General features: G+C 45.8%; 1 protein-coding gene across 4 annotated transcripts in view; it reads left to right on the forward strand.

Annotated features, from left to right (window-relative positions):
- Positions 1–7,889, forward strand: part of LOC137376294 (cyclin-dependent kinase-like 4) — a 136,409-nt gene extending 128,520 nt beyond the window's left edge. For 3 of the 4 annotated variants that reach the window (XM_068044559.1, XM_068044558.1, XM_068044560.1), the window contains one exon: positions 7,618–7,889. In XM_068044559.1, the coding sequence (XP_067900660.1) occupies positions 7,618–7,713 (96 nt within the window). In that variant the 3' untranslated portion in view covers positions 7,714–7,889. The remainder of the gene's footprint in view (positions 1–7,617) is intronic. The other variant, XM_068044561.1, reaches the window with a different exon arrangement.
- Positions 7,890–15,155: the final 7,266 nt, after the last annotated feature.

Here is a 15,155-nt window from a genome sequence, read left to right on the forward strand (position 1 = left end):
TCGGTGGGCCGAAGGGCCTGTTTCAGTGCTGTATCTCTAAACTAAACTAAACTTAAATGTGTGGCGCCCTTATTCTGTAACTATGTCCCCTAGTTCGAGATTCTCCCACCAGTGGAAACATATTCTCAACATCTACCCTGTCAAGCCCCCTTAAAATCTTATATGTTTCAATAAGATCACCTCTCATTCTTCTAAACTCCAATGAATAAAGGCCTAACCTGTTTAGACGTTCTTGATAAGACAACACCTTCATCTCAGGAATCAGCCTCGTGAACCTTATGTGAACTACCTCCAATGCTAGTATATCCTTCCTTAAATATGGGGACCAAAACTGTATGCAGTACTCCAGGTGTGGCCTCACCAACACCCTGTACAGTTGTAACAAGACTTCCCTATTTTAAATAAAAGCAAAATACTGCGGATGCTGGAAATCTGAAATAAAAACAAGAAATGCTGGAATCACTCAGCAGGTCTGGCAGCATCTGTGGAAAGAGAAGCAGAGTTAACGTTTTGGGTCAGTGACCCTTCTTCGGAAGTGACAAATATTAGAAAAGTCACAGATTATAAGCAAGTGAGGTGGGGGTGGGGCAAGAGATAACAAAGGAGAAGGTGTAGATTGGACCAGGCCACATAGCTGACCAAAAGGTCACGGAGCAAAGGCAAACAATATGTTAATGGTGTGTTGAAAGACAAAGCATTAGTACAGATTAGGTGTAAATACACTGAATATTGAACAGCAGCAAGTGCAAACCTGAAAAAAACCGGAAGCTCAGGGTCCTGCTTGCGGACTGAGCGGAGATGTTCCGCAAAGCGGTCACCCAGTCTGCGCTTGGTCTCCCCAATGTAGAGGAGACCACACTGTGAGCAGCGAATACAGTATACTACATTGAAAGAAGTACAAGTAAATCGCTGCTTCACCTGAAAGGAGTGTTTGGGGCCTGGGATAGTTCCAGTCCTACTCAGGCCCCCTCCCCCAACTCTTTTTCCGGTACATTGATGACTGTGTCGGTGCCGTTTCCTGCTCCCGCCCCGAACTAGAAAACTTTATCAACTTTGCTTCCAATTTCCACCCTTCTCTCACCTTTACATGGTCCATCTCTGACACTTCCCTTCCTCGACTTCTCTGTCTCCATCTCTGGGGATAGGTTGTCTACCAACATCCATTATAAGCCCACCGACTCCCACAGCTACCTCGACTACACTTCTTCACACCCTACCTCCTGTAAGGACTCCATTCCATTCTCCCAGTTTCTCCGTCTCCGACGCATCTGCTCTGATGATGCTACCTTCCATGACGGTGCTTCTGATATGACCTCCTTTTTCCTCAACCGAGGATTTCCCCCCACTGTGGTTGACAGGGCCCTCAACCGTGTCCGACCCATTCCCCGCACCTCTACCCTCACCCCTTCCCCTCCCTCCCAGAACCGTGACAGGGTTCCCCTTGTCCTCACTTTTCATCCCACCAGCCTCCATATCCAAAGGATCATCCTCCGCCATTTTCGCCACCTCCAGCATGATGCCACTACCAGTCGCATCTTCCCCTCCCTTCCCCTGTCAGCATTCCGATGGGATCGTTCCCTCCGCGACCGTCTGGTCCACTCCTCCATTACCCCCACCACCTCGTCCCCGTCCCAGGGCACCTTCCCCTGCAATCGCAGGAGGTGTAATACCTGCCCATTTACCTCCTCTCTCCTCACTATCCCAGGCCCCAAACACTCCTTTCAGGTGAAGCAGCGATTTACTTGTACTTCTTTCAGTGTAGTATACTGTATTCGCTGCTCACAGTGTGGTCTCCTCTACATTGGGGAGACCAAGCGCAGACTGGGTGACCGCTTTGCGGAACATCTCCGCTCAGTCCGCAAGCAGGACCCCGAGCTTCCGGTTGCTTGCCATTTTAACGCCCCCCCCCCTGCTCTCATGCTCACATCTCTGTCCTGGGATTGCTGCAGTGTTCCAGTGAACATCAACGCAAGCTCGAGGAACAGCATCTCATCTACCGATTAGGCACACTACAGCCTGCCGGACTGAACATTGAGTTCAATAATTTCAGAGCATGACAGCCCCCCATTTTACTTTCATTTTTAGTTATTTTTTCTTCCTTGTTTTTACATTCTTTTTTACATTTTTTACAATCTTTTTTTTGCATTTATTTCATTTCATCTTAGTTTGTTCAGTTTGCTTACCCACTGTTTTTTTCAGGTTTGCACTTGCTGCTGTTCAATATTCAGTGTATTTATACCTAATCTGTACTAATGCTTTGTCTTTCAACACACCATTAACATATTGTTTGCCTTTGCTCCGTGACCTTTTGGTCAGCTATGTGGCCTGGTCCAATCTACACCTTCTCCTTTGTTATCTCTTGCCCCACCCCCACCTCACTTGCTTATAATCTGTGACTTTTACGGCTTTCGAACCTGAAAAAGACCCATTGATCCTGACTCTCTGCCTTCTGTGTGTTAGCCAATCCTCAGTCAATGCCAACACATTACCCCCAATACCCTGAGCTCCTATTTTGTGCAATAACCTTTTATGTTAAGCTAACTGGTCTACAGTTTCCTGCTTTCTGCCTCCCTCCTTTCTTGAATAGGGGCGTCACATTAGCGGTGTTCCAATCCGCTGGTACCCTACCGGAATCCAATGAGTTTTGGTGTATTATGATCAATGCCTCCATTATCACTGCAGCCACTTCTTTAAAAACCCTTGAATGCAGGCCATCAGGTCCTGGCGACTTGTCTGCCTTTAGTCCCATCAGTTTGTCCAGCACCTTTTTCCTCATAGATAAAGATTGTTACAGGGTCTTCCCTCCCATTTACACCTTGCTCATCTATTATTGCTGGGATGCTTATAGTGTCCTCCACCATGCAAAATATTGGTTTAAATTATCTGCCATTTCCCTGTTCCCTGTTATTAATTCCCCAGTCTCATCCTCGAAGGGTCCCTCACTTACTTTAGCTGCTCTCTTCCTTTTTATATACCCGTAGAAGCTCTTACTGTTTGTTTTTATATTTCTTGCCAATTTACTCTCATAATCAATTTTCTCCCTCTTTATTAGTTTTTTAGTCATTTGCTGCTGGTTTCGAAAAAATTCACAATCCTCTGGCCTACAACTAGCTTTCACCGCTTCGTACGCCTTTGTTTTTGATTTGATACTCTCCTTAACATCCTTTGTTATCCACGGGTGCTTCATCTTTCTCTTCAAGTCCTTCCTTTTGACCGGAATAAATGTTTGCTGAGTGTTATGAAATATCTGCTTAAAAGTCTGCCATTGCTCATCTATTGACTTCCCCTGTAGTCTATTTTCCCAGCCCGCTTTAGACAACTCTTTCTTCATACCTCTGTAACTGCCCTTGTTTAAGTTGAAGACACTGGTTTGAGACCTGAGTTGCTCACCCTCAAACTGAGTTTGAAATTCTACCATGTTATGATCACTTCCCCCTAGAGGATCCTTAACTACGAGATCTCTTATTAATCCTACCTCATTACACATTACCAAATCTAAAATAGCCTGTTCTCGGGTAGGTTCTGCAACGTATTGTTCTAAGAAACAATCCCTGATGCATTCTACAAATTCGTCTTCCATGCTACACTTGCCAATTTGCTTTGTTCAGTTTATATGCAGATTAAAATCACCCATGATAATTGCATTGCCCTTCTTACACGCCTCCATTATTTCCTGATTAATATTTTGTCCTCCAGAGAGGCAACTCCTCGGGGGCCTATAGACCACTTCCCTTGCTATTCCTTATTTCCACCCAAACTGATTCTACATCACAATCTATTACACCTATATCATTACTCACAACTGCACTGATCCCTTCCTTTAATAACAAAGCTACCCCATCTCCTTTTCCTTTCTGCATATTCTTCCGGAACGTCGAATATCCTTGAATGTTGAGATTCCAGTCCTGGTCATCCAGCAGGGGTGAGGGAACCAACAAGAGGGAATAACATACTTGACCTCATCCTCACTAATTTGCCTGTCACAGATGCATCTGTCCATGACTGTATTGGTAGGAATGACCACCACATAGTCCTTGTGGAGCCAAAGTCCCGCCTTCACATTGAGGATACCCTCCACCGTGTTGTGTGGCACTGTCACCGTGCTAAATGGAATAGATTTCGATCAGATGTAGCAACTCAAAACTGGGCATCCATGAGGCGCTGTGGGCTATCAGCAGCAGCAGAACTGTACTCAACCACAATCTGTAACCTCATGGCCCAGCATATCCCCCACTCTACCATTACCATCAAGCCGGGCATCAACCCTGGTTCAATGAAGAGTGCAGGAGGGCATGCCAGGAGCAGCACCAGGCATACCTCAAAATGAGGTGTCAACCTAGTGAAGCAACAACCCAGGACTACTTGCGTGCCAAACTGTGTAAGTAGCTTGCGATAGACAGAGCTAAACGATCCCATAACCAACAGATCAGATCTAAGCTCTGCAGTCCTGCCACATCCAGTCGTGAATGGTGGTGGACAATTATACAACTAACAGAAGGAGGAGGCTCAAGAAATAACCCCATTCTCAATGATGGGGGAGCCCAGCACATTCGTGCAAAAGATAAGGCTGAAGCATTTGCAACAATCTTCAGCCAGATGTGCCGAGTGGATGATCCATCTCAGCCTCCCCCTGAAGTCCCCAGCATCACAGATGCCAGTCCGATTCATTCTGCGTGATATCAAGAAACGACTGAAGGCACTGGATACTGCAAAGGTTATGGGCCCTGACAACATTCCGCCAATAGTACTGAAGGCCTGTGCTCCAGAACTTGCCGCGCCCCTAGCCGAGCTGTTCCAGTACAGCTACAACACTGGCATCTACCCAGCAATGTGGAAAATTGCCCAGGTATGTCCTGTACACAAACAGCAGGACAAATCCAACCCGACCAATTACTGGCCCATCAGTCTACTCTCGATCATCAGTGAAGTGATGGAAGGTGTCGTCGACAGTGCTATCAAGCGGCACTTGCTTAGCAATAACCTGCTCAGTGATGCTCACTTTTGGTTCTGCCTGGGCCACTCAGCTGACCTCATTACAGCCTTGGTTCAAACATGGACAAAAGAGCTGAACTCAAGAGGTGAGGTGAGAGTGCCCTTGACATCAAGGCAGCATTTGACCTAGCAAAACTGGAGTCTATGAGAATCAGGGGGAAAACTGTCTGCTGGTTGGAGTCATACCTAGCACAAAGGAAGGTGGTTGTGGTTGTCGGAGGTCAATCATCTGAGCTCCAGGACATCACTGCAGGAGTTCCTCAGGGTAGTGTCCTAGGCCCAACCATCTACAGCTGCTTCATCAATGACCTTCCCTCCATCATAAGGTCAGAAGTGGGGATGGTCGCTGATGATTGCACAATGTTCAGCACAATTCGCGACTCATCAGATACTGAAGCAGTCCGTGTCGAAATGCAGCAAGACCTGGACAATATCCAGGCTTGGGCTGATAAGTGACAAATAACATTTGCACCACACTAGTGCCAGGCAATGACTGTCTCAAACAAGAAAGAATCTAACCATCTCCCCTTGACATTCAATGGCATTCCCATCGCTGAATCCCCTACTATCAACATCCTAGGGGTTACCATTGACCAGAAACTGAACTGGAGTAGCCATACAGTGGCTACAAGAGCAGGTCAGAGGCTAGGAATCCTGCAGCGAGAAACTCACCTCCTGACTTCCCAAAGCCTGTCCACCATCTACATGGCACAAGTCAGGTGTGTGATGGAATACTCTCTGCTTGCCTGGATGGGTGCAGCTCCAACAACACTCAAGAAGCTTGACACCTTTCAGGACAAAGCAGCTCGCTTGATTGGCACCCCATCCACAAACATTCACTCCCTCCACCACCGACACACAGTGGCAGCAGTGTGTACCCCCATCTACAAAATGCACTGCAGCAACACACCAAGGATCCTTAGACAGCACCTTCCAAATACGCAACTTCTGCCACCTGGAAGGACAAGGGCAGTAGTTGCATGGGAACACCACCACTTACAAGTTTCCCTCCAAGCCACACTCCATCCTGACTTGGAACTATATCCCTGTTCCTTTACTGTCACTGGGTCAAAATCCTGGAACTCCCTTCCTAACAGCATTGTGGGAGTACCTACCCCACATGGACTGCAGCGGTTCGAAAAGGTGGCTCACCACCACTTTCTCAAGGGCAATTAGGGATGGGCAATAAATGCTGAGCTAGCCAACAATGCCCACATCCCATGAATGAATAAAAAAAAACAACTAAAGATGGTCTAATTGAGGCATAGAAAGTCTGTTGCCCAGAATGCTTTACAACCCTTCATTTGTATGGAGAAACGAATGAAGCTATATGCTGATAAACTGTATATTGCAGTCTTATTTTTTTTTAATTATTTATTTCAACAAGACTTTAAGAGAGATGTTACAGAAGAGCTAGCTCAAAGTCCTGGGCTATTTAAAAATCAGATTTTAAAAAAAAGATCCCATTTGTCATCATAGTAAAGATTCCTTATAAGCAAGTTTCAGCATGATAATAAGAAACAACATTCCAGAGATGAGGACAAAGTTCAAAGTGCAACCATATCCTTAAAAGAAGTTCTGCTTTCCAACGTAAAGAGGCATTTTTATCATTCGTAAACAATAACCAATTTAGGATTAGGACTTTTTGCCACACATTAATGTCTCAGAAAATTAGGTTAATGAAAATAAACAATCCATCTGTTTGAATATTAACTTTCAGGATATTTAACTATAATCCACTTAATCAGTCATAAAATGGGGAAAAAAATCTTAAATGACACACAACTTATCTAATATTAATACTGTGGTTGATCAAGAGCAAAATGTACATTCCGTTTAAGTTGCAATAAATTCTGATCCAAGGTTGAGAAGTATTCACTCTATGGCATTGATGTTTGTAGGGTTGTGGGTGGTGGGTTGGGAAGGGTGCGGGTGAGCCCGAAAGTGGGTTATACACCCAGCCAGGTCAGGGATGTGAAGCCCCACCAGTCTTAACAGCAGGGCCTCATTTAAATTAAACTTTCTGGAATCCCCTTGCCATCTAGCAGGCAATGCGGAGTTTGGCTGCAGGAAGCCAAAGCCATGGACCCATGGGAGGGCATTCAGTGGGAAGAGGGGATTTCCTTTGTGATTGCGAGATGCCAGGTTTGGGGATTACCTTTTCAATTGGTGTGGGGGGAGGCCAGGGCTGGGGAGGCCCAAGGACTCCTTGCAGGGCCTGATGGATGCACTCCCGCACCTCCTGTCCCACAACGAGTTCAAACAGATGGAAATTTCTAAGACTTATTCTTCCGGCCAATTGGCTTCTCCCATGGTAGTGGTACTCCCCTTGGCTTGATATTAATATTACATTATGGTGCCAATTATGTCATTGGGCTGTGACTTTCACATGTTAAGTAGGACCCTACCTGCTTTCAATGGAGCCTTGCCGATGGACTGAATCACCAACGTTAATATAAAACTGTCTGGGAAGGTGACAGGATTTCCATTTTCAAGATTTTATTACCTTGCACAACCCTTTCCTATCTGTTGGGTTTGGGGTGGGAGTTAAAATTGAGGCCTATGGCTCACATCACAAACGCTTGTAGCACATTTATTAGTTTGTTTTGTAATTTTTATAATCAGCTTTTACCTCAGCTTCCTGGTCATAATGGGTCACCTGCACCAGATCCCAGAAAGCAGGTTCGTCAGCAACGGTTTGATCATCTTCCTACCATCTAACAATCCCCATCAAATCTCAATATGGTTCCGAAGTGAAACAGTGACATCTAGATGCAACATATTCAAGAAAGGTTCTGCATATGCCTGAAGTGGTGTAATGGATATTAGTTTGCCTTGTTTAATTTGCTGTAAATACGATTCGTGTATACATTAATTAAAACAACAAACCATGTTTCATATTAAGATTTTCTTGTTTGTACTTCTCAGACTCCAAATGTTAAATGGGGCATTCAAAGTGCAAATTAAATTCTGTGACAGAAGTGCACCATAGACATGGATTAATATTTGTGCTTGTCTGCGCACAGTAAGTGTTGTCAGGTTATTAAATACTGGAGTCTAACTCAATCCCTATAGACACATTTTCCAGTCATCTTTTTCTTAATACCAAGAGCTAATTTTTCAAATAACAGATATCAGCTTTCCATCCGAAGGCTTTGTATGGTAAGGTTTGGAACAGATATTTCACTTTACTGTTTGAAAAAAATGTTTGGAGCCTCATGCTCATGTGCATAGAGTTTCATACAATGGCTTAAACAGTTACACAGAATATGTTTGATCATCTGAGCTATAGGGAGGAACTAAGTAGATGAATAATTTCAGCTTTTGAGGGAACTCTAGCTTGTGGACTTCAACAACCCCATTTTCAGAGTTTTTCCCTTTTATTGGCCTGGATGTTACACAGGACTGGAAGATGGGGCTTGTTGAAAACTGCTGGCTGTGGACTGGCTGCTGGTGATGCACAGGACAGTGAATTGCAGTAGCTGATTGCTGTTTATGGCTTGCTAACATGCAGGTTGCTGAGCTGACTGCAGGCTTTTCTGATCTGCCCACTGAGTCATCGTGAGAGCATATTTTGTGTGTTTTGATTGACTAATTTTACATAAGTTACTTCATGATATGTTATGACCTCCAGGAGATCGTTAACGTGAAAAATACGAGATATGAATCCCCAGACCAATTTAAAGAATTGTGCAAAATTTCACATTTTAAGACATATCATAACAACTAAACTAAAAGAAATCCCCATTAACTAAATAGTACTTTGTAAGAAGCTGATATCGGAAATTACAAAGGTATTTACTTATTCAAACTTGGAAACCTCACACCACAATTATACGTTACACAGTCCTCTTTGATGGCAAAATCTTTGCAGTTAAAAGTCCCAAACTCCTCCTACTTGCAATGGGTTGGATCTCCCATACCTTTTCAAAATTAGTGTCCTCTTTGTTCACTTCTCCGAACACCTCCGACCTGGACGTCATGAATTAGGCGATTCCTGGTGATCCTGCTGATCTTCTACTTCTCCGCAAGCTTCAACTTTCAAAACAGGTTCAAGTCTTCGCGGCCTTTTACTGTATCAGGTTTCCGAGAGCAGGTGCTCCCTCTGTTTCTCTTGAGGCCGCAATTCTGGCTTCTTCTCGGAGGGCGGAGTTCCAGAGCAGTAAGTATAAAAAAAAACTTACCTCGGGGATTCTCGGAGCAGACTCGGAGGGCGGAGTTCCAGAGCGGTAAGTATATAAAAAAAACTTACCTCGGGGATTCTCGGAGCAGACTCGGAGGGCGGAGTTCCAGAGCGGTAAGTATAAAAAAAACTTACGTCGGGGATTCTCGGAGCAGACTCGGAGGGCGGAGTTCCAGAGCGGTAAGTATAAAAAAAACTTACCTCGGGGATTCTCGGAGCAGACTCGGAGGGCGGAGTTCCAGAGCGGTAAGTATAAAAAACTTACCTCGGGGATTCTCGGAGCAGACTTGGAGGGCGGAGTTAACCTCGGGGATTCTCAAAGCAGACTCGGAGGGCGGAGTTAACCTCGGGGATTCTCAGAGCAGACTCGGAGGGCGGAGTTAACCTCGGGGATTCTCGGAGCAGACTCGGAGGGGGGAGTTAACCTCGGGGATTCTCGGAGCAGACTCGGAGGGGGGAGTTAACCTCGGGGATTCTCGGAGCAGACTCGGAGGGGGGAGTTAACCTCGGGGATTCTCGGAGCAGACTCAGAGGGGGGAGTTAACCTCGGGGATTCTCGGAGCAGACTCGGAGGGCGGAGTTAACCTCGGGGATTCTCGGAGCAGACTCGGAGGGCGGAGTTAACCTCGGGGATTCTCGGAGCAGACTCGGAGGGCGGAGTTCCAGACCCGGTAAGTTACCTCGGGTGGGAAAAGAAAACTGAAAAAGGACGTCACAGGAAAGCTGTGACCTGATTGGCTGGTAGGGAATCTGTACTGAATTTGAAAATAAAACTGATAAAAATTGATTAAAACACTAATTAATAAGTAGAGTAACTAAACCAGAGGGAGGAGATTACTGTATTTAGTTAGCGTTTAGTATTTATTGTAGAAATCTAGCACTCGGGACCATATAGTTAAGTGTATCATAATTTAGTAAGGATTTAATAAGTATTTATTTATTTTAAATTAATTAACTAATTAGTGCTAGAAATGTCAGGTAGAGGGGTGAAGTGCTTTACCTGTGAGATGTGGGAGGTCCGTGCCGCTTCCAGCGTTCCGGGCGACTACATCTGCAGGAAGTGTACCCAGTTGCAGCTCCTCACAGACCGCATGGATCAGTTGGAGCGGCAACTGGATGCACTTAGGAGCATGCAGGTGGCGGAAAGCATCATAGACAGTAGTTTTAGAGAAGTGGTTACACCCAAAGTGCAGGCAGATAGATGGGTGACCGCTAGAAGGGGCAGGCAGTCAGTGCAGGAATCCCCTGTGGCTATCCCCCTCTCTAACAAGTACACCGTTTTGGATACTGTTGGGGGGGATGGCCTATCAGGGGAAAACAGCAGCAGCCAGAGCAGTGGCACCACGGCTGGCACTGTTGTTCAGCAGGGAGGGACAAAGCGCAGAAGAGCAATAGTTATAGGGGACTCTATAGTCAGGGGCACAGATAGGCACTTCTGTGGACGTGAAAGAGACTCCAGGAAGGTATGTTGCCTCCCTGGTGCCAGGGTCAAGGATGTCTCTGAATGGACAGAGGGCATTCTGAAGGGGGAGGGTGAACAGCCAGAGGTTGTGGTACACATTGGTACCAATGACATAGGCAGGAAGAGTGATGAGGTCCTGCAGGGGGAGTTTAGGGAGTTAGGTAGTAAGTTAAAAAACAGGACCTCTAGGGTTGTAATCTCTGGATTACTCCCTGTGCCACGTGCCAGTGAGGCTAGAAATGGGAAGATAGTGCAGCTAAACACGTGGCCAGGCAGTTGGTGTAGAAGGGAGGGTTTCAGATATCTGGACCATTGGGCTCTCTTCGGGGACAGATGGAACCTGTACAAGAAGGACGGGTTGCATCTAAACTGGAAGGGCACTAATATCCTGGCTGCAAGGTTTGCTAGCGTCACTCAGGAGGGTTTAAATTAGTGTGGCAGGGGGGTGGAAACCAGAGCAGTAGGACAGCTAGTGAAGTAAACAAGGAGGACATAGTAAATAAGGCCAGTAGGACTAAGAGGAAGAGCAGGCAGGGAGATGTTGCTGAGCACAGCGGGACTGGTGGTCTGAAGTGCATTTGTTTCAATGCGAGAAGTATAACAAGTAAGGCAGATGAACTTAGAGCTTGGATTAGTACTTGGAAATATGATGTTGTTGCTATTACAGAGACTTGGTTGAGGGAAGGGCAGGATTGGCAGCTAAATGTTCCAGGCTTTAGAAGCTTCAGGCGGGATAGAGGGGGATGTAAAAGGGGTGGGGGAGTTGCATTACTGGTTAAGGAGAATATCACAGCTGTACTGCGGGAGGACACCTCAGAGAGGTCATGCAGCGAGGCAATATGGGTGGAGCTCAGGAATAGGAAGGGTGCAGTCACGATGTTGGGGGTTTACTACAGGCCTCCCAACAGCCAGCGGGAGGTAGAGGAGCAGATATGTAGACAGATTTTGGAAAGATGTAAAGGTAACAGGGTTGTAGTGGTGGGTGATTTTAACTTCCCCAATATTGACTGGGACTCACTTAGTGCTAGGGGCTTGGATGGGGCAGAATTTGTGAGGAGTATCCAGGAGGGCTTCTTGAAACAGTATGTAGATAGTCCAACTAGGGATGGGGCCATTCTGGACCTGGTATTGGGGAATGAGCCCGGCCAGGTGGTCGGAATTTCAGTGGGGGAGCATTTTGGGAGCAGTGACCATAAGTTTTAAGGTACTTGTGGATAAGGATAAGAGTAGTCCTCGGGTGAAGGTGCTAAATTGGGGGAAGGCTAATTATAACAATATTAGGCAGGAACTGAAGAATTTAGATTGGGGGCGGCTGTTTGAGGGTAAATCAACATCTGACATGTGGGAGTCTTTCAAACGTCAGCTGATTAGAATCAGGACCAGCATGTTCCTGTGAGGAAGAAAGACAAGTTTGGTAAGTTTCGGGAAGCTTGGATAACACGGGATATTGTGAGCCTAGTCAAAAAGAAAAAGGAAGCATTTGTAAGGGCTGGAAGGCTAGGAACAGATGAAGCACTTGAGGAATATAAAGACAGTAGGAAGGAACTTAAGCAAGGAGTTAGGAGGGCTAAAAGGGGTCATGAAAAGTCATTGGCAAACAGGATTAAGGAAAATCCCAAGGCTTTTTATACATATATAAAGAGCAAGAGGGTAACCAGGGAAAGGGTCGGCCCACTCAAGGACAGAGATGGGAATCTATGCGTGGAACCAGAGGAAATGGGCGAGGTGCTAAATTACTTTGCATCAGTATTCACCAAGGAGAAGGACTTGGTGGATGATGAGCCTCGGGAAGGGAGTGCAGATAGTCTCAGTCATCTCATTATCAAAAAGGAGGAGGTGTTGGGTGTCTTGCAAAGCATTAAGGTAGATAAGTCCCCAGGGCCTGATGGGATCTACCCTAGAATACTGAGGGAGGCAAGGGAAGAAATTGCTGGGGCCTTGACAGAAATCTTTGCATCCTCATTGGCTGTAGGTGAGGTCCCAGAGGACTGGAGAATAGCCAATGTTGTTCCTTTGTTTAAGAAGGGTGGCAAGGATAATCCAGGAAATTATAGGCCGGTGAGTCTTACGTCAGTGGTAGGGAAACTATTAGAGAGGATTCTTCGGGACAGGATTTACTCCCATTTGGAAACAAACGAACTTATTAGCGAGAGACAGCATGGTTTTGTGAAGGGGAGGTCGTGTCTTACTAATTTGATTGAGTTTTTTGAGGAAGTGACGAAGATGATTGATGGAAGAAAGGGCAGTGGATGTTGTCTATCTGGACTTTAGTAAAGCCTTTGACAAGGTCCCGCATGGCAGACTGGTTCAAAAGGTGAAGTCACACGGGATCAGAGGTGAGCTGGCAAGATGGAATCAGAACTGGCTCAGTCACAGAAGACAGAGGGTAACAGTGGATGTGTGTTTTTCTGAATGGAGGGATGTGACTAGTGGTGTTCCACAGGGATCAGTGCTGGGACCTTTGCTGTTTGTAGTATATATAAATGATTTGGAGGAAAATGTAGCTGGTCTGATTAGTAAGTTTGCGGACGACACAAAGGTTGGTGGAGTTGCGGATAATGATGAGGATTGCCAGAGGATACAGCAGGATATAGATTGGTTGGAGACTTGGGCGGAGAAATGGCAGATGGAGTTTAATCCGGACAAATGTGAGGTAATGCATTTTGGAAGGTCGAATGCAGGTGGGAGGTATACAGTAAATGGCAGAACCCCTAGGAGTATTGACAGGCAGAGAGATCTGGGCGTACAGGTCCACAGGTCACTGAAAGTGGCAACGCAGGTGGATAAGGTAGTCAAGAAGGCATACGGCATGCTTGCCTTCATCGGTCAGGGCATAGAGTATAAAAATTGGCAAGTTATGTTGCAGCTGTACAGAACCTTAGTTAGGCCACACTTGGAATATTGCGTGCAATTCTGGTCGCCACACTACCAGAAGGACGTGGAGGCTTTGGAGAGGGTACAGAGGAGGTTTACCAGGATGTTGCCTGGTCTGGAGGGCATTAGCTATGAGGAGAGGTTGGAAAAACTCAGATTGTTTTCACTGGAACAACGGAGGTGGAGGGGAGACATGATAGAGGTTTACAAAGTTATGAGCAGCATGGACAGAGTGGATAGTCAGAAGCTTTTTCCCAGGGTGGCAGAGTCAGTTACTAGGGGACATAGGTTTAAGGTGCGAGGGGCAAAGTTTAGAGGGGATGTGCGAGGCAAGGTTTTTACACAGAGGGTGGCGAGTGCCTGGAACTTGCTGCCAGGGGAGGTGGTGGAAGCAGATACGATAGCGACGTTTAAGAGACATCTTGACAAATACATGAATAGGAAGGGAATAGAGGGATATGGGCCCCGGAAGTGCAGAAGGTGTTAGTTTCGGCAGGCATCAAGATCGGCGCAGGCTTGGAGGGCCGAATGGCCTGTTCCTGTGCTGTACTGTTCTTTGTTCTCTTGCAGCCTGCCTTGAGGCTGCAACTGCTGGTTTCTTCTCTTACAGCCTGTCTGCCTTCAGAAAATCTGTTAAATTTATCTGGACTCACAAGTCAATAGCTTATGGTCTTGTACCAATAGGCAAAGTCCAGAAGCCTGGTTTCATAGAGCCACCTGGGCCTTCCCTAGTTCCCAGGTGTTAACAGTTGCTTGGTACATTTGCATCTTCAAAATCACTGACCCCTAGTTTTACAACCCGAAAGTCTGGGAGGGCGAAACCCATTGTTCTTCAGGTGTTACCCTGCAATCCCTGTTTTTCAAAAAAAAGGTATTTTATCTGTGTTCTTTGTTGCCCTGGGAACCAAGACTTCTGTCCTGTCCTTTCGGAGAGTGGATGTGAAGTCACCTGACCTTCTGGCTTCCGGACTCCATCTTAAACTTATAAAATTATAATTAAAAAAATATATATAATCGTGTTACATATTGTTATAAACTCTGGAATTTGTAACAAAAAGTGTTGATGCAATATGTAAGAAAATATTTTCCAGCTGCAGCAAATAATGGGCCACAAATCAACATTGTTTTGAGTGGCAAGCCCCAGACACTCATAGAAATAAATTCTCATCAGTGATATACAGTTTATTCACTTTTTTAAATTGCCACTATAACATCGCTTGTATGTACTTTGGGGCAATATATCATACGAACAGTATAAAAGCAATAGAAAAAAGTGCATCATAGATTGACTAGAATGATACCAGGGATGAGGGGTTACAGCCTTGAGAAGTGAAGATTTTTTCATTAGACTGAGGAGGTTTGAGCTATTCAAGATTATTCAGGGTTAGGATAAGGGTGGCGCAGTGGTTAGCACCACAGCCTCATAGCTCCAGCAACCTGGGTTCAGTTTTGGGCACTGCCTGTGCAGAGTTTGCAAGTTCTCCCTGTGGCCATGTGGGGTTTCTGCTAGGTGCTCTGGTTTCCTCCCACAGCCAAAGACTTGAAGGTTGATAGATAAATTGGCCATTGTAAATTGCCCCTAGTGGTGGTAGGAGAATGGTGGGGATGTGGTAGGGAATATGGGCTTAATGTCGGATTAGTATA

Source organism: Heterodontus francisci, chromosome 13 (assembly GCF_036365525.1).
Source record: "Heterodontus francisci isolate sHetFra1 chromosome 13, sHetFra1.hap1, whole genome shotgun sequence".
NCBI classification, from domain to species: Eukaryota; Metazoa; Chordata; class Chondrichthyes; order Heterodontiformes; family Heterodontidae; genus Heterodontus; species Heterodontus francisci.